This window comes from Anguilla anguilla, chromosome 7 (assembly GCF_013347855.1).
Source record: "Anguilla anguilla isolate fAngAng1 chromosome 7, fAngAng1.pri, whole genome shotgun sequence".
NCBI lineage: Eukaryota > Metazoa > Chordata > Actinopteri > Anguilliformes > Anguillidae > Anguilla > Anguilla anguilla.
Window position 1 is genome coordinate 15,766,089 of NC_049207.1, and position 19,986 is coordinate 15,786,074.

At 38.5% G+C, this 19,986-nt stretch overlaps 1 protein-coding gene across 4 annotated transcripts in view; it reads left to right on the plus strand.

Moving 5' to 3' along the window:
- The window catches only part of LOC118232093 (voltage-dependent calcium channel subunit alpha-2/delta-1-like), a 128,971-nt gene that overhangs the window by 83,377 nt on the left and 25,608 nt on the right, over positions 1–19,986 (plus strand). For 3 of the 4 annotated variants that reach the window (XM_035426710.1, XM_035426707.1, XM_035426708.1), the window contains exons 11-19: positions 4,643–4,801; positions 5,295–5,399; positions 7,174–7,252; positions 7,565–7,614; positions 7,716–7,805; positions 8,963–9,046; positions 9,779–9,853; positions 11,306–11,380; positions 19,356–19,427. In XM_035426710.1, the coding sequence (XP_035282601.1) occupies positions 4,643–4,801; positions 5,295–5,399; positions 7,174–7,252; positions 7,565–7,614; positions 7,716–7,805; positions 8,963–9,046; positions 9,779–9,853; positions 11,306–11,380; positions 19,356–19,427 (789 nt within the window). The remainder of the gene's footprint in view (positions 1–4,642; positions 4,802–5,294; positions 5,400–7,173; positions 7,253–7,564; positions 7,615–7,715; positions 7,806–8,962; positions 9,047–9,778; positions 9,854–11,305; positions 11,381–19,355; positions 19,428–19,986) is intronic. The other variant, XM_035426709.1, reaches the window with a different exon arrangement.

Genomic DNA, 19,986 nt, shown 5'->3' on the forward strand with positions numbered 1-19,986 from the left:
CAATCCTAAATCATTCATCATGGAAATTACCCATAAGGCCCTACTCATTAAAGCCCACCCCGGGATTGAGCTGACATTTGGTCTGTCTCCCATTTGGCTGTTCATTATATGAGGGAATACTGATCTGTATGCCACATTGGTTCATAGTGAACTATCACCAGCTCTATTAATCAACCCCTTCTTACTTCCTTTGTTAGCCTTTTGTGTTTTCTCTTTTTAATTTTTAGGCAAATAGGTGTAATAATGAAGATGTATGTTCTGTTGGTGCTCATCCATTAAAACACTACACACTCTACAGCTCAATATTTAGAAATTATGTTGTTGAGTTAACTGATTGTATTTTAGAGCTGTACAATAGAAGTTTTTTTTTTTTTAGTTTTTTTTTTTGAATGACAGCCCAATCAGCCCAAGCTCGCATACAGCCCACTGCTTTGGCTCTCATTATCCAGCCGATTCATTTGGAGAAATCGTGGTTAAATTTATTCTGCTCATTAGAGAAAGTAGGAGTTAGCACAAGTTTTAATGTAGCTGCCGTGGGTCTGCTTTGAGTGAGGTGACCATGATAGAGCATGGGCATGGTACTTTGTGCCATAAAAAAGCCATTAACTACTTTGAATTCCAGCCTCATATCCTGCCACCTTATTGATGTACTATATCTGTGTATCACATTTATTTTATTACACAGATTAATTTCATTATTTATTGCATTTTGTATATTGTACATCACATTTGTGTTTTACAAAGCTCATGTATTAATCATTTTACAGCAGCCATTAAGGTAACATATATAATGAACTTGAAGTAGACAAGGTAATTGCAGTTATGTGTATGGAAAAATACTAAGCAACACCCAAGAAGACATGGGTCTTGTTTTCATTTTGTAACCCATAGCCCCAGATCATATGAACAGGGTGAGGGTTTTTACTATGGGGAAGATAAAGGAGAATTTGAACTGTCAAAACAAGCTTCTGGAAGTGCAGTAAACAGGTAGAACATGAAAACATTATATTAATTTATTGATTTTTAATTCATCAACATTACAGTGACAATTTTGAAATATTCTTTATACAGTCAGTAAAATGAACTTTAAATAATTTTCTCAGTGATATTGTCTAGTAAACAGATTTATAGTTGAATGGCGAACTACAAGGGTTTGACTGAACCAGTTTAGTGGTCTGAGAAGAGGCCACAAAACCTTTGAGTTTTGGAGCTGGTCAGAGTGTGTCACCTTGTCAGGTAAGCTTGGTGACCCACTTCTAGTGAAATAAGCAGTGTGGTGGAATGGTGGTTGATGAGATTAGCTTCTCCCTGAAATCCGATCCAGCTTTGTGTTGTTGGCTGAGTCCACAGGTCTCCAGTAATGGGATCACAAGGGTTAATCCCATCTGATAGCGGCCTCAGGGCTTCACAGCACCCAGGGACACTCCCATGGACAGTCAGTGGGTGATTATCTCTAATGCCACCACACCGTATCTGGAACAATATCACTGACATGGATCTCAGAGTTGAAAGAAAAGGGAACAATGTAACTTAGGTGTCAATAATAACATCCATAGTCTTCAAGAGAGCAAACCACCCTTTACATGTCAGTTCTCTGATCTTCAGGTGACACAAAAGCCTCTTTCATTGGATGTGATAAGCCTTTGGTCCTGGATCACAAACAAACATGTATGCCTTAAGAGGCAGTACAAAAGTGACCCGCGACTGCAGGCACTTCACCTCTGATATTGATTGAGGTCATGTCCATCGGTTGACCCGCTCAGGCCTCATCCAGCGACAGTGGATTGAGTCGTTTGTGTTAGTACATGCTGTGCTCCTTGTAAAGATCTGACTTGAATTTATTTAGCGAGAACCCGACGCCCTAGAGCTGGCTAACGTTTGCTTCCTGCTTTATTCCCCTGTCAAGGCCTGACTTAGCCTTCTGTTTAAAATTATAGCTCTCGGTGTATTGCATCTGTCTCCACATAGGATTTCTTCTTTATTCTCCTTAATCGGGAACTGTAATCAAGTCCTCACCACCCTAGTCCTAATTATGTATAATTTCTCCCTCTTAAGAGAAACTGCTGACATTGCTCCTCTTAGGAGAAGATCTGTGGAGTATGTTGCCAACAGAGAGAAGCACTGAATGGGGTTTAATCACAGCTCATTTGAATCTCATGCTAGTGTCAAGGCCTGTGTTTCCTCAATACATACAGAGATTACACAGAAGAGATTTTATTTCTGCCTTACATTATATCCATATGCCAAGACATGGAAGTTATTTCTGTCATGGCCCTGTGTCCAATTCCAGTGGCATAAGTGAATGTTTAGTTTGATAGTGATGTTGTCACAGTTCCTGTTTTTTTGCCGGCAGAGGCCACCAGTACCCTGGCCCTAGTGTTTAGTCATTATTGTATTATTGGTTTGCTTATTGTTTTCACCTGTGTTTCTTTAGTTCATTAATTCACCTGTCTTGTTAGTGTATCTGTGTCCTTTGTGTTTTGCTTGTTTCTGCTAGGTTTTATTATTTCTTTAGATCCTTAACTGACTAGTTATTGCCTATTAACTTTGTCCCTAATGTTCATTCCTGTTTGTGTTCTCGCTTTTATGTTCTAGTGAACTTCCTTGTTTATTCACTTATCTTAGTCTCTCGTGTTTCATCTTTGCACTTGGATGCTATCATTACCCTGTGTGTGAAATGTTTTATTGTAGTTTGTGAAAATGTGCCTGTACTCAAAAAGGTAAATGGATATTTCTACCTATTGCAAGCGTGCATACATATGAAAGGAAAATCCCAGAGCAATATTCGGTTGTGATTTTAACCTTTTAGGGTGGGGTGCTGTTGATGAAAAATGTTTGCACAAAATCAAAGGCTGGAGAGGCCGGCTCTGTCATTTTTCACTGCCATTCTTATTGGATACAGAGTGCAGCATCCTGACTCTTGACAGTCTGTCGTACACATACTGACAGCTCCTCCAGCCTGCTTAAAATAACTCCAGTAACAGAGAGGTCCAGACGTACTCTCAGCCTCTCATTTCCATGTGCTACTCTCTGTCTCATTCAGTCCTAACTGTGCCTCTGGGCCGGAAGACTTATGGTCTGGAGGAAAGCTCAGGGTTGCCTTCAGGGCCGTTTAAACGTGTCTGGCATTCCAGTGTCTGCCCATACTCAGGAAGAAAGTAAGCCAACTTTTAACAGTAGCTTTTCGACAGTTATGTCACACACTTCCGTGTTTTTCAGAGGAGAAGAGGGGATTGTTTTTGTTTTTAATAAGCTTTGGGATTGATTGATGAAAGTTTTTTTTTTTTTTTAAGTGCTCTATACATAGACTAATGATTTCTGGCATAGACACATCTATTTCCAGCCAGAGGAGGATGGGTTTCTTCCAATATTTCTTCCCGTTGCCCACCTGGGAATTTTTTCTTTGCAGCTGTCAACCTAGTCTTGCTTTTCATGGAGGTGTGCTGTGAAGCATATTGTGACAAAGGTTTTCTGAAATGTGTAATCCCATTTAAGTTTGAGATCCATTCAAGATGTTAAAATGTAATGTTATACAGTCACTGCCTACTATTTTATTGGCCAAATGTAACCTAGCTTATTGTTTGATTAAGTTATGTTCGGATTATTGAGGGAAAATACCATCCCTCATATGTCCATATGTCCACTTCCTGTAGAAGCAATGGAATACAATGAATACAATTTTTTGGTTTGCTGATGTAGCACCTGCTACATTCTCTTAATTCAGAAATTATGCTGCATATGGACTGAGGTTGTGAATTGTACGTATATGCAGACCTACAGTGAGGAAGGACCTTGATGTCTGCTGTGCAGTTGGCCCTTGAGTGGGTGTCAGTGCAGAAGCTAGGAGGTTATTCTTGTCACGTTTTTCAGCAGCACATGAATGAAACCATCGAGCAGGAAACTTAACTGGGCCCTCAAACTGAGACTGCTTCACTCTTTAATGACAGGGGTGACGCTCCTGTTTGTGCTCTGTCACACCTCGGTGAGCTCCTCTTTCCCTGCCATCTCATTAGAGCGTCGGATTTACTTATCCGTCTGAATACATCAAGGCACCATCAGAGAAGTTATTCACTGAAAGGCTTCTGCCTCTTCCTGAAGCTCAAATCAAAATTAATGCAAGTGGGGTTTACGTCTCCTCATAAACAGGCAATAATTGTCCATTTGGACGCACATTGACAACAGAACTTCACATAAATGATACAAATGATTTGATGTAAATCTAAGATGGCATGTGAAATAGGAAATGCCCAAGACATTTGGTTGGCTAATAATACATATTATTGTCTTGGTGCGGTTTAAGGGCTACTGTGAAAATCAAAGAAAAACTTGCAGTTGGTCATGTGTAAGGTACAGCTGTTCAACACGGCATGCAAGATGGATATGAGCTTAGTTAGGTCAGATGTCAGTCAAGTTTTAATAAGCCCTTCATCTTTCTCGGGTTGAATGGTTAACTCAGAGAGCAGTCTCCTAAATGTATTCGGAATAGAAATTTTTGTTTGGCTCCAGTTATTACCATGACTAAGATCCAGCTTTGCTTCATTCAAAACATGCCTTTGTGCTTCTGCGTGCTGAGCCCCTAATATGAAATATGCCCATGATCTGGGACTTGTGTGTGTGACTTAGTGGCTTGTCTGTGTTTCAGTTCAACATGGATGTGAACAATACCGACTGCTTTGATCATCTAGTGCAGGCGAACGTCCGCAACAAGAAGAAACTCAAGGATGCGGTTCAGAAGATCTCAGCCAAGGGCATCACAAACTACAAAAGGGGCTTTGAATTTGCCTTCGAGCAGCTTTTGTTCGTGAGTGCCAGTTCCCCATTCACTGGCCTCCATCAGCAGCCGCTTCATTAGCCTTTCTCTATAGGCTCAGAAGAATGATGGGGTCACAGTTCACAGATGACGGACTCTTTTTGCATTAGGATACCAGTAAAAAACCCACATATAGTTAAAAGGGAGGTGGATGAACTTGAATAGTGATACAAAACACAAAGTGGGTTATTTGCTGTAGTAACTTTATCCCAGATTCCATATCAATGGACGTAGTGCAGTCTTGTCAAATACTGCCATCTGCTGGCTGTGAGGAGTACCTTACACTTCGTTTTACTTTTCAAGTGCTTGGTAATTACCTCCAGATTTTCCGAAATCATGTCTTTGTACTGTAGCCGGTAATATGACACTGATTAAGCGTTTAAACTTTTTATGATGCGCATTTGATCAAACATGACACAATATTTGCGGAGATTTATGTGAACTGAAATGCCACTTATTTAATGCATTCTGTCTTTCTGCTCAGTCCAATGTGACCCGTGCCAACTGCAACAAGATCATCATGCTGTTCACTGATGGGGGGGAGGAGAGAGCACAGGAGATCTTCGAAAAGTACAACTCGAGAAAGGAGGTAGGATGACTTTTTGAAGCAGGGATATGCTTTTGAACGATCCCATATCAGAGTACGCTGTGAAATAGAAGATCAAATATTCAAACCCTTCATTTTTCACTACCACGAACAGGCTTTCTGTGTAAGTAATTTCTGCAGATAGATTTGCATTTATTTTCACTGTCAGCTAGGAAAATGAATAATGTGAGGGAATTATTTTATACAGGTTAGGCTCTCCTTCATGAATTGTAATTACAAAGTATAAAAATCTGATTATTCTTTTTGTTCATTAACAATAATTTAATACTGATACTGCTACGATTGATTTCTGACCTCAGAGTTAAATAATCAAGTTCAGTGAAATAATAATAAATCTCATCTAGCCTGAAGCACCATACATAATTCTAATGTACTGTACATCAATTTCAATGTTTTTAGATTTCAGTAAATAATTGCACACATGTACATAAGATTAGTGTACACTCTATTCTGTGACCAAGTACACAAATAAACAACTCCCTTGAAACTTTGGATTCCCATGTGACCCTCTCAAATGAAAATATTGCAGGAGAAGCAAAATGTCTGCCCATTCAGATACATTTAAACTTTAAATTTGTGTTCTCGTAAACCTTTAAAACCTTTTGTCAAACTTTGTGTCTTCTCATTAGTGCACCCATCTGAAGGGTCTCTTTATACTTTATGTTCTTTCAACATCAAGCGCATAAAAGATGCCTACAGTCAGAGTACACCTGGTTGTGATTCATGTCCTTCCTTTTTGCACCATGTGTTCCGCTTGAATCCTGTGTCTGTACCCAGCCTCGGAATATAAGATGTTGAGTAACACTGCACCTGCTGTTTGTATGGTTTCTTTTGATCTGCGCACGTGCTGTTTGGAACACCCGGCTCACCACTCATTAGAATCCCAGCAATCAGGACTCTCCCAGTTTAAGCTCACACAAACCACATCCAGTTAACAGAAAAGATTCCTTTTTATGAGATTATTTATGAGATTTATTCACATCCATGAAGATCCTCCTCCGTCTTGTCTTGGCCTGGCACAGTAAATCAGTGCTGTGGCATCTGGCCGTGTCCTCTACTTGGGTGGAGGGGTGGGGTCCCACTGGCAAATGTGTCACTGCCTGCCTGGCGTGCATAGGTGCAAGTGGGATTTTTAAAGTGGGTATGCCTCGGAATTTGGCTTTATGTTTTGTGGGCACTTCTAGGTAAGAAGGGTCATGTTTTTGGATCACTGTGTAAGAATTTACATTACAATTAGGCTCCAATGAGCTCTTTCTATATGATTATTTTAAGGGATGCACGATAAATTGGGGTTGGTATTGTATCGCCGAACATGGCTTCAAGCTGACTCATCTTTATTGGATAAGACAGTCGAAATGATTGGCAGACTTCATAATGCAACATAAATTCGCCTTTGTATATTATATTCACCATTGATGCTGTAAATGAAGTGAAACGATCATGCTAAAAAAAAAGTAGCCTGAACTTTTTTTTTTTATTTGAATTTTTTCATTTTTACCAGTCAAACAGAGCTGCCCACGATCGTAATCAGCATCACCCCCAGGCCGCGATCGCGATCTCCATATGCCCTCCTCTTCTTTCTTGCTATTCTGCTCTAATGTAATACAGAGAGCTATCAGCATTAGCATCAGCTAGCCAAATATTGGCTAAGGATACCAGCCCTAAAATTTCCATGTAATGCATCCATAATTATTTTTCATGCCAATGAATTTGAATGATGGTTATAGTTTTCCAAAAATAAATGTTATTTTTGCAGGTGCGCATATTTACCTTCTCTGTTGGCCAGCACAACTATGACAAAGGGCCGATACAATGGATGGCTTGTAACAACAAAGGTATTTGCTTTTCTGTATGTATGGGCTAGTACTAAAAATGTAAAATACAGTTGCACTGCTTTGTATTCAGGATTTGTTTGTAGAATAATATAGGAACATTGCCATTTGTTGGCACTGGATTTGTGACTGCAGTTCAGCTCTATGATGTCATGAGTGCATTTAAATTTCTGTTTCAGTTAAAGGTTTCATTATGATCAGTTGATGGTTTTCAGAACCGTTCATGCCAAAACAACTACATTTTGTGCTATTTCACATTGTAAAGCCGCATTAATGTATGGAAGTATCAAATTGTATCCACCGTGTGTCTTCCAGGATATTATTATGAGATTCCATCTATTGGAGCCATTAGGATCAACACACAGGTGACAATAATTATTTTTGTGTGGTTTTGAAGATCTCTGTTTGCGTATGCCTGTACACATTCCTTGTATAGACTGACTGATCAATGTGGTTTCCTTTGCAGGAGTACTTGGATGTTCTAGGAAGGCCAATGGTCCTAGCAGACAAGAAGGCCAAGCAGGTCCAATGGACAAATGTCTACCTAGATGCACTGGTATGTCTCTTTGTGTCCACATGTTATCATTATTTAGCCACATATGCTTAATTCCAAAGATCACAATCAGTGTGATTATGGTACAGTATGGGTGATCAGACCATTTTGCTGTACCCTAGCACTGTGCTTCAGCCAATTAGACTCAGTTACTGCTATCTTTTAGCTTCAAGTATTCACAGGGCCATCTGAAAGGGAAGTATCTGTGTGGTGAGTAGAGTAGAGTAGCATGTATTTTTAAGATTTAGAATTTGAGTTTGGCTACTACAGCTTGTGCTATAAGAGTGTTGCTTTGGAAATTATTTTTTAACTGAAATGTGATGCAACATCATATATATAAGCAATTTTTTAGATGCCATTTTCTTCTTTTTATTAATAGCATTTCTAATTAGGTAGATAGGGATAGAATAGAATAGTGTGCCCCCAATCAGAACATGGGGCCTGCAATAACTTATGTAACTGCTTACGTGCTTATGGTCATTATCAACGGAGCCTTAATGCCCCTTTTATCACTCAGTTCCTGTTACTGTTTTAGCATAATAAAGTAATGATAAACTTCTTCTGAATAAGTTACCATAAATGACTCCCCACAGCCACTATCTATGGTCAGTAGGATGTTGAACTGGTGTTTGTTGTTTTCTTCTTCTTACTGGAAACTGAACAGATGTTCACTCGGCAAGTTAAGGTTGAGCCATAGTGCGAGCTGATGTCTTTGTCAGTTTTTAAAGCAGATAAGGACATGCTGTCAGACACACACTGTGACATCTGGCATCAACATAGACACATTTTCCATTGCATTCTCATTGCATGTAAAGTATGTGCAACAAAGTGTGTCCCAAATATTATGGTGCCCTGAAATGGGGGGCTATAAATAAAAATTGTATTAAAAAAAATAAATAAATAAAAAATTTAAAAGCTGTAATTTCTACATAGTAAAATGAAAATGTATAAAGTACCCATAAATAAAAGCTGAGACTGTGCACTTTAACCATATGGGAATTGTTTGATTACAAATCAAAAATTGTGGAATACAGTGCCAAATCAAGAAAAAATATTTTGGTGTGTATTCTAAATAAGAGCAGAGCACATTTGCTGTGTTTGTTTGATCCTTTATTTCTCCATATTTGTATGTATGTCTATGATTCATTTGTCCTTTGCAGGAACTGGGCCTTGTTATTACAGGGACGCTGCCAGTTTTCAACAAGACGCTCTCTAAAGATGAAAAAGACGGAACTCTAAAAAAGGTACTGCCTGGAATTTTAGCCACTGCAAGAGGACCCTGGTCTCGATTGGTCCTTAACTTTGGGTTTTCATTTGATACTGTCAGGTAACAGTGTTAGATTTATTCCTTAAAACAACAGTTTGGCAAACTGATTCTGAAAATCGTTCAATTTCCTGGATTATATTTGTATAAATTAGGACAGAAACTTGAAATTTATCATAAGTCAACGTTAAGGTTTCATGTTGATCTAATGCAGGTCCTCTTGAAATGTAAACTTTGAATTGTAAGCATCAGGTTTTGTGGTGCTGTTTTTGACACATCTCTTCTCTCTTTTTTTTATTAGCTAATAAAGTCATTTTTAGGGAAAAATTATTATTTTTAAATTAATAGCAAAAACATCCTTATGACAGGACTGAAAAGGAGCGATGATGTTTGTTTGAATGAAAACACAGAAGCACTGTTGGTGTTCAGACAGAAATGGTATTAAGCTCTTATACTGTATGATTTTATCCTGTTCTCTTAAATTCCATTTGTACAGAGGGCACAGCTCATTGGGGAAATACCCAAACTGAACTAGAATCTCGATTACTGTGTTATAAGGGATGATGTAACTTTCCCTTCCATAAAAAAACCAGTAGATTCATATTCAAAAATCTTTCTGGCCAGCCATATTCCAGTTTGAACAATCTAAATGTTTTGGGGTTTTTTTTTTGCCATCACAGTCATAGATCTTTTGTGTTTTATTGAGCTACAGAATCAATTGACCCTGGGAGTGATGGGCGTCGATGTATCCCTGGATGACATTAAAAGGCTAACTCCACGTTTCACTGTAAGTGCCTCATAAATTAACACAAGCATGTGTTTAATGTGTCTTTACCAATGTAATTTAAACAGGACATTTTAGAAGTGCAGTTCAATTGTAATGCACCATATGCCATAACAGATAATTAGGCTTGTCAGTTTTATTAGTAAATGTAATTACTACTAGTAAATGTAATTTCTATGCAATTACAACTAGCCAATGGAGTGGAAAATGGCATTATATTCTGCTGTTCTGTGTCAAAGTCCTCAATAAAGAGTTTGTGATTTAGTTTCCTTTTTGAATAGAAGCGCCCGTGGCACCAAAAAAACAAAAACATTTAGAAATGTCTGATGAAATCTCTCTACAAATAAGAAATGAGCAGAGAAACACACTTTTTCAGTTTTGTCAATTCAAAGATTGCCTTCCTGTTTTTCTTTTCTTTTCTTTTAAGGACGCTAAGTATGCAATTTTACTATTTGATATTTAATGTATTCAATTTGCACATATTGTAGTAATCGGTACAACTATGCATTTTGTTAATATACAACCTAAGAACAAAACAAAATAGTTTTGTACATGACTTTGTTTTGTTGGAGTGTCTTTTAAAATGCAAGTAATCTGGCCACCATATGGCACATGTACTTATTCTAAACTGGGACTGATACTGTACATACTGCCAAACACTATAGGTTCAACCCATTAACTGTCATGAATTATGACCAGTAGATAAATCTCATTTTTTCCTGTAATCTTGCTGTATGAAAAGGTGCCTGGCTCCTGGGCATGCACACACATATGATGCGGTGCTCTTAGTGTGTGAATGAATGGCACAGTCAAGAGGCAAAGCTGAAAAATTAAATAGTTCAGAATAAATAGAAATTAATCATTAATAATAATGATTTTGTGATTAGCATTCATTTAAAAGTGTGCTTTTCTAAATACTGGAGTGCAAGCAGATTTTATTTAGCCTTTTTTTAAAAACAAATTTCCAACAAAGTGCATCAGGACATGTGAAATATAGAAATTGACAATACATTTTGGACTGTGACATAAAACATAAATTGTTATAAACCTAAAATTTTAATTCCTATTCTAGAAGTTTGTTGATTAAAAATTTAAATTCTTTTTAAATTAGATGTAATTTATTTTCCTGCCATCTTAACATCTCTGGGTTTAACGGGGAAATAAGGCTGCAATACTCTGCCTCCCCAACTTTAAAGGCATCTGAATGTATTTATTTTTGCTCCATAAGTGATTGTGATCTGCACTTGGCCTACGCAACTGTTTCCAGATGAGAAAACAGTGTCCCAGAATTCTCTGTATTATTCTAAATGGCTTCTCCAGAGTATAATTAGATAATGCATTTTTATGTTTTGAAAAGGGCCTAGCCCATTAAGCCTTATCCAGTGACTAAGAAACTAAGTCTGCCTTCAGAATAGCAGCAGCCTTCTTTCTCACAAACTCTCTTTCTCTCCAAAGATCGGCCCCAATGGATATTATTTTGCAATCAACCCCAACGGCTATGTGCTGCTTCATCCCAACCTGCAACCAAAGGTACCGTTTGTCTCTGCCAGCATTGCTGAATTTAACAAAGGCAAAATAATTTCCCAATGAATAAGTGCTCAGTAAAGTTCAGAGTATCACCAGGCCACATCAGGCCAGTGTTTAGTTTGGCGCCCTGCTCCCCTCTTTTTCCGGTTTCTTACGGGACGTGACGTGTCTGCGGGTTTTCAGTCCAAACATTGTGGCATGAAAGTGATTAAGTATTGAAGTGATGCTAATCCCCTGGCATTGCTTCTTAACTTGTCACCAGAGAGAAGTCACGTCAGTTAGTGTGCGTTTTAACTGCATTCAGATATTTTGGTCTTGCTTTTTGTTTTCTTGTAAAGTAGAAACGCCTGCGCAAATTGCTAATCACGTCTTAAGTGAGAGCGATCACAGTCGAGATCACTAGTGCTCTTATTGACCTTTTACCTTCTGTATGAAAATTCATGCTTAGCCTTTTTCGGTGAACAATCCATTTATTCTGCAATCAGCACCTGCTCTTCACCTTTTGTCCATGCTATGTGCTCTGCATGTTGCATGTAACTCACACCACATGTTATTGTCTGAGATTCTGTCTGCATTGAAAGCAGCAGAACGGTGGCATGTATGTTCTTTTAGCTAGCCCCACCAGTTTGTCTTCACCATGTGACCTGCAGGGATTTGAACTCGTATTATATAGGCACTCAATGGCACAGCCAAGTCACTAATTGTACAATTGAGTTTCTAATTGAGACATTTATAAGAACAATGAATTGACCTAATATGGGGAGAGCCAGGATGGAAAGTGATTATGGATGTTTAAAAGGCTACAGAAAGCATGTCTTCGGGCCAGTGGACCTGTCTCTCGGTCACGGAGAGTTGCAGGGTCCGCTGGCTTTCATTGTTACTCAGAAATTAAGTAGCACAGCAACTGATAAGTGAAAGCAGTTGATTACACAGTTAAAATAAAATAATTGCAAACTGTCTGGCGGAGGAATGAAGTACAGTGCAAGAAAACTAGGGGGGACAAACTGGTGGCCCTTTCTATAACACACATGCAGGCATATTTTCATTTGCCTTTTTGCCTGGATATTTAGGGACCATGTGTATTTTATTATTTCTCTAGTAACAAAGGAGCTATTTGAATTTGTTTCATCTGTTTCAAGTATTTGAAACCGATAATACATAGACATATATCTAAAGATCTGCATATTCTTAACATGATCTTGTTGATATATGATAGGCATCCAGAGGGCAATAAAAATGTATGATACATTTTGGAATCAAAAACTGGCTTAAGAAATATTGCATTCATCCACCTTGTAATTTCTATTAGTACTCCTAAAGGAGACTGTCTTTTGGATCAAAACCTACTAAAAATCGAATCAGTGTGCGAATATCTCCCAGTTGTCTTCATAAAAACTTCCAAAAAATGGCTTTGAAAGAAAGATCTCAGGACCTTAGGTGAAATTAAAAGATAAAAATGAGAGAATTTTCAGAGTGTTCTGTAAGGATTATGACCGTGACCATCGTGCGGATTGAGGAATTGCTACAGCTGGGAAGGGTTTCTGGCAGCTTCCAACATCCAGGGTTCTCTGCCCACTTCCAGTCTTTGGGTCAGCGTGTGGCCTGCCTTGGATCAGTTTGTCAGGCCAAAATATTTAAGCCTACTGAAAATCCACATGCTGTTACAATAGTCCACTTAAATCAGTTGCAAGTTTTATTCAAGGTTATTTCAGTATTCTCTGCATCAGTGTTCAGTACGAAATGTTCGTATTGTTTCAGAACATTTTCCCTTTGTTGTACTGTACTTGGTTTCTTAAATGCCTGTATTTATATGTATATATATATATATATATATATATATATATATCAGAAAGAATGCTTAATATTAAGTCTGCCATAAAATAGTGATGTTTCAGGACATTAGGCTAGTTCTAGCCCTGGGCCAGGATTCCATATACTGTACGTTTAGCCTTAACTGTCACTTACTGTACAAGTAACTTATTAAATTACATTTTCTTTCCATACTCAGTTTGAGAAGTAAACTAAATTTTACTGGGTGTGTCAAATATTTGTACATCAGATCTGGTATTGAACAATTATTGATACGTATAACTAAATTGTCCTTTTATTATATTTACTGCATTGGCTGGTGCACATATTTAAATGTTCTCAAAGTTTTGTGGGCGCAGTGATAATCAATCCAATAGGAATCCTCATGGTCTGCCATGAAATCGCAAGATTACTTGCAGTGAATATTACGCAATGCATCAGTATCAGTACGATAAATGAGTAGGGCAGGAGATGTCGACATCAAAAAAAGTCCAGCACTTCAAAAACATTGCAATTCCACCACCGTGGATGAATGTGTTCCAACCAGTTTCTGTTCTCAATTTTCTCCCAGCCAGAAATGTCAACTTGTCTGTTTTTAATGAATTTTAATAATTTCATAATTCCAACCACCACAAACTTTTCTTTAAAAACCGTGAGCGTTCATTGACCAATTTGGCGAGTTTTTTTTATTATTATTTTGTCCCTTCCAGCTCTTACAAAATTTGTCTGGAGCCATGTGTTCCGTCTTCACATTAACAGCATGTGTGCAATTTCATTTGTTTATTTTTTGTTAGAAAAGGATACGCAATCGTCGGATCAGGCTTTATAACAAATTTGCTGTGACCTTCCATGAGGTGAGAAGGTACTTAAGAGGCAGAGACGTACCCCTCTTGGGATGGGTCCTTTGGTTGGAATCTTAATCCTACACTACAGTGGTGGATTAGTACAGACACTTAGATTCATTACAACATGATGTGATCTGTGAACCCAGCATTAGTATTCTAATATTAAAGACATTCACCAAAGGGCAGTCATTTTTTCTAAGTTACAGATGAATAATTTGGCATGGTACCCAAGAGAACTTGTGTATGTCAGTGCACAATAATTGCAGGTGGTCATGCTTTCAACGATACTGACAGAAAGAGGGATTGAGTTTCCCTTAAACGGCAACATGTTTTTAATTCCTGTTAAGTCCTCCATTCCTGTCCAAATGCAGCTAATCAGGGAGTCATTGGATTCTCCTTTTGTGAATACTGTCCAACTCACATAGTCTTCCACAAAAACACTGTCAGGGGTACTGACATCTGAGCCAGTCAAAGGACCCATCCCGCCGTGATGGTTTTCCCTGCTGTTGTAGCTTGGCAGGAGCTCTGTAGTGGGTATATTAGATAGTGGTTTCCCTCTAGGTGTGATGTATCCTGTCTGTGGAAACGGTGAACTCTGACCTGTCATGGATGGATGGTGGACAGAAAAAGCAGGCATTTGTTAAATTGCACACCGGTTTCCTCACACCTCGAGGTGATACTTGTAGGAATCCTGCTGACGAAATCAGTATAATGGGAGCCTTATTTTCAGGTACAGATTGCTTACCTCAGCTTTTCTTTTTGCCTCTATTCCTTACCTTCTTCCAATCTCTCTCTCTCTCTCTCTCTCTCCTCTATCTCTCTTTTTCTCTCTGTCTCTCTATCCCTCTCTCTCTCATTCTCTTATAAACAATGTTCCCTATTTCAGTTTTCTGACACTATTCATGATGATATGCTGGCATAAAGCGGACATATCGTTCTACACTGGCACCAGATAGCCAGCATTAATTTAACCAAAACCAAAGACCCCCTCTCTCTCAACCAGCAACCCCCCCCCCCCCCCCCCCCCCCCCCCCCAAGTAGAGAGTAGAATAATTGTGGTCGGCTTAACCCAATAGTCATGCACATCTTTGTCAGCCATTAATGCTAACAATGTGAGGTTGATGAGAAAGGAGCTTATATGCAGCATTTAAAGAGCAGACCTCCCCTGCTTTGTCCAGAGTGGAAAAAGAGCCCTCTTTGCAGATAAAAAAAAAAGCCACCGAATCCATTGTGTAATTCTGGATGAGGAATAGCACCTGGCAGAGGATCCTGGATGACCTGAAGTGCAGGAAAATGAGAATCGTAGCATGAAGAGCATCGGAGCCTGACTGCTTTTTCTGACACTGCCTCGCAGTGTACCTGAACAGTTGTACATTGGTCAAAAGTATCAGTTTCACTGGTTAAGAATTGGACAGAAAGTACACTTCCAGAACTAACATTCAGTAATGATGCCAGTTCTAAAGAAGTCAGCTTAGGTTAGCTCCAGTGTTCGTATCATTCAACATTCCCTTTTGTCACCACATGCTCACAGTGTTTAATCACTTCAGGGCTTTAGCTTCCAGTGGAGTCTCCAAAAAGGGAAGACTGACACAAATATATCTTCAAGTTGGCAATTTTGGAAATAGCGCTCTCTTTGATTGATTAATATCGAAGCAAATAAAACCCTCCAATCCAGGCCAGAAACCAAAATGCATTCTAATTACCTGAATTGCTTAGTATTCCATACGCACAATGATTAGATATTTTAGAGTTGGTGGATATGTTTTTTGAACAGATCAATTGCTAGCATGTTCAGGAAGATGAAGGAACATCACAGCCAGCAACTGGCACAGATCTGTCATCTGTCAGAAACTGTTGCAAGCTGTTTGTTAAAATTTCATGAGAGCTGACAATCTTTGGAGAGTTTGGAGGGAGCCCTGTGGGACTGGCCTGGGCGGAGCATGGCAGGGATAATTCTGCTTTTCCGCTGAATAATGAGGGCTGGTCATGCAAACCAAACAGGTTGAGCTCGGTAGACCAAACAAGAGGCCAACTCAGTGGAGAGGGGCCAAATGAGAATTTAGTTTTTGATTTTGTTCTGGCCAGTGCATCATCTGTGAAATCAGCATGGTCTAATTTGGCAAGCCACATAGGCATTTAACACCTGTAGCACATTTTTAGAGTGACAGTTTGCATGTTTATTACTTGTATTTTGGCAAGATAAGCCGTTAAATATTGAAAACCCAATGTCGCTATATATTCTGCTGTAAATTGATTGCTGGTTTGATATATACATTGATAGATACAGACACACAGGCAATGTGTATGTATGTATGCGTGTACCACATTCAAGTCATATTGCTTTTATGGCTTGAGCTTGTGTGTTCAGAAGCCATATTTATTTATCAAATGTAATATTGTATTTTCAAAGCCAAACTATCATATTTATCTCATAAATTTGCATATTTTTATTCTCCATTTTAGATTTAATGAGTACTTCTATGACTATGCAGTGATTGTTTAAAATGATTGTTTGTAAGTCATTATTGAAATTCTGTTACCAAAGACTCAAATCATATGATTTCACAGTGAAGTGGAAAACTTCTGTGATATCTTTCATTTTATTGAGAAACACTGTGCACAAGTGCATGCCGGAACGAATTCTTTTGGTTGAAATTTTGTAAATGAAAGATTTCATAACTATCCACAGAAAATTACATTTTAAACCTCTTAAATTTTCCATTGTTTGCTTGCCTGAATACGCAACCACGTTTTCTAAAATAAAATAAAAAAATCTGCCCCCCCCCTCCCCTACAACTACATTTTTCCAAGTGACTTAGAATCCCAAAGTTACTTATAATAAACACACCGGGCAACACTTATGTCAGTGCGTTTGAATGAAGTTGTCACTGGTTTTCTTATTTAATATTTACCTAAATTAAATCAGGTCTTACGGCTTGTATGCATTTTGCATTCTCTCCTCCCTGGTGGTGCTACATTTTTGAACCTACTGTATGCAATTAAAAATGCATTAAGAGAAATTAGCAAAAATTTGCATAGCCAATTTTCATCCATATTACCACCACAAAAGGTACTCGTGTGTCCTTAATAGTTAACAAATTTTGCAATTGTACAGGTGGTAAGAGCTCCATGGCCTTGCAAAGCCTTGAAATCTGCCTTTGATTTGAATACTAAGTGGAACATTTGTCTTTGAACTGCAAATCAATATATCACACTGAAGCATTTTTTTAAAAACTTAAGTTAAAGAAAGTTCAAAGTACTTTTTGTTTTGGCAAAGTAATTGAGAGACACAGTCCAAACTACAGCTCTTACCAATTTTCCCAACCTTCACTTGCTATTACATTTCCAGAAAAATGACTGGTATGCTCTATGCAGCATATTCTTATATACCACAATAGATCACTCAAAATTCCACGGAGATCACTTCCTTTTCAAGAGCATTTATGCATGTTGTAAGCCTGGGTCACGCTTACGAGATTCACATTTGCTCAACATCAGTTATTTCACTGTTTTCTACTGGCCAAATGTGTGGTAGACAGCTGTTGGGAAAGCCTTGTGTTAGCTGTACTGTGTATAGTTACCTTGCATTGCATAGTCTCCCTGCCGTTATACTTTCAGTATGCTCACTCAGTGCAATATTGATTTCATGTGCAACTTAATAATCGATTAGCCCAGAGTCATTTTTAATCTCAAAAGAGGGAGTATGTGAGTGTGTTTTGTATTAATATGATGCCTTTTCATTTCATTGCCTCTGACTCTCTTTTTTTCCCCCTTTCCATGGCCTGGTGCTTGGGACGAATCTGTCTTCTTGAACCTGTTTCCTTCCACATCTCTCCTGTCATGCATGCTTGGTCTGCCCTTTCTTTCTTTTATTCATTGCATGTAAGAACCCGAATCCCTCACCGTATGTTTTCTTTATTTATCTTCCTGTTCATGGCATTTCCTCTCTCACTCATTATCATAGCTTAAAGGAAATCATTTTGAATTGGCTGTCTCATGAATGACACAAATCATTCATTTTTCTTTTCCTTTGAGGTCTTCACACTAAGTTACAGTAAACGGCTTGTTAGTGTATGGGTGCCTTGCTGCTGTTTTTCATTTTCCACTCTCTGGTAATGAAGGAGTCACAACTGAAATACCAGCAGACTTTTTTTATCTTGGTCACCCTGCAGGACAGTGACAAAAGCCAGACTAGTATGCGGCCACGAGTCACGCTATTTATAATAACCGAGACATGCAGTCTAGGCTATTATAAATAGAAAAATGACAAGATAGAATTTGATTTTGGATAGGCTCATGTTTAGACAGAAATGTTTGTCAAAAGACCTCCAGACCCTCTCTCTGATACAGTGTCATGAAAAAGTATTTTTCCCCTTCCTGATTTCCTCTGTTATTTCACATTTGTCATACTTAATGGAATCGTGTCTTTAGACACAATGTAATGTTAGACAAAGGGAACCTGAGTAAAATATTATTATTTTGTTTATTTAATGAAAAAAATTATTAAACACCCATATCACCAATTTGAAAAAGTAATTGCCCCCTTAAACTTAATGACTGGTTGCAGCAATAACTGCAACCAAACACATCACTGTGGAGGAATTTTTGCCCACTCTTTTTTGCAGAACTGCTTTAATTCAGAACAATTGGTAGGTTTACACGATAAACTGCTTGTTTCAGGGCCTGCCACAGCATCTCTATTGGTTTAACGTCAGGAATTTTACTTGGCCACTCCAAAGTTTTAATTGTGTTTCTTTTCAGCCATTCAGAAGTGGGCTTGCAATTTTGTTTTGGAAAATTGTTTTGTTGGATGATCCAATTACACTTCAGCTTCAGCTCACGGACATTCTCCTTAAGAATTTTCTGGTACAGAGCAGAAGTCATGGTTTATTCAACAATGGCAATTTTGTGTAATGATCTGAAACCATTCAGCTTGACAAATATTCAATAAAATAGAGAAAAACAAGAAGGGGGAAAATACTTTTTTTCACTGTAGCTTCTTAAAAATTCTGTGAATGTCTAATCACAAATTCACTTTTTCCTCTGTTAGTTTTCATGATGATGTGCTTTGCACGTTTTCATTTCACTGCATTCATTTCATCAGCTATCTTCATACAGTTTGGCACAGTAGAAGACTAAACAATCTTTCTGATACTATTTACTCAAAATAACTCATTGAGAATACTCATACAGTAGATATTTCTTTCCTGTTTCTGATGTTTTAGTTTTTGGTCAGTTCACTGAGAATGTTTACATTACACCTTGTTGTAATAAATCTCTTTCATCATGCATAACGTGCCCAAACTCCCCTTCCCCTGTCACAGAATCCTAAATTCCAGGAGCCTGTTACCCTGGATTTCCTGGATGCGGAGCTGGAGAACGAAATCAAAGTGGAGGTATGTGGAGCACAGCTCGATTCGCTGGCTGCTGTGTTTCTCTGGCTGTGTTTATATCCATTCTCTGCAGATAAACCTCACCCTCTTTCTCTCTCCGTTTGAAAATGTTGCTTGAAGTCAATGTTTATTAAAGCTCAAGATAGCCTTTACAAATAAAGCGCTGGAAAGCATAGCCTCTCCAATGTAAAGTGCCCATGTGCATTTTCTTCTGCTGGCAGTATGGACACTGTGTACAGCTGATGTACGGTGTGTGGCAGCTGTTAACAATCATCCCCTCACTGTTTATCCCTTGGAAACAGCAGTGAGGGGGCAAGAAAGATGGAGAAGAATAAAGACCTGAGGATACAATAAGGATTTTAATGAGAAACACATTGTTACAGACTGTCCTTTGTGCACTGCATCGGGGCCTCTCCCTCCAATAAGGAGAGCAGAGGCTGTTCTGGGCTCAGGAGAGCCCTCATCAGAGCACACACAGTGGGGTGTGGGGTCTGGACTGGGGCTGTACTGAGATCAGTTCCAGTTGGCTCTTGTCTTGGGAGGGAACATGATCACAGGAATA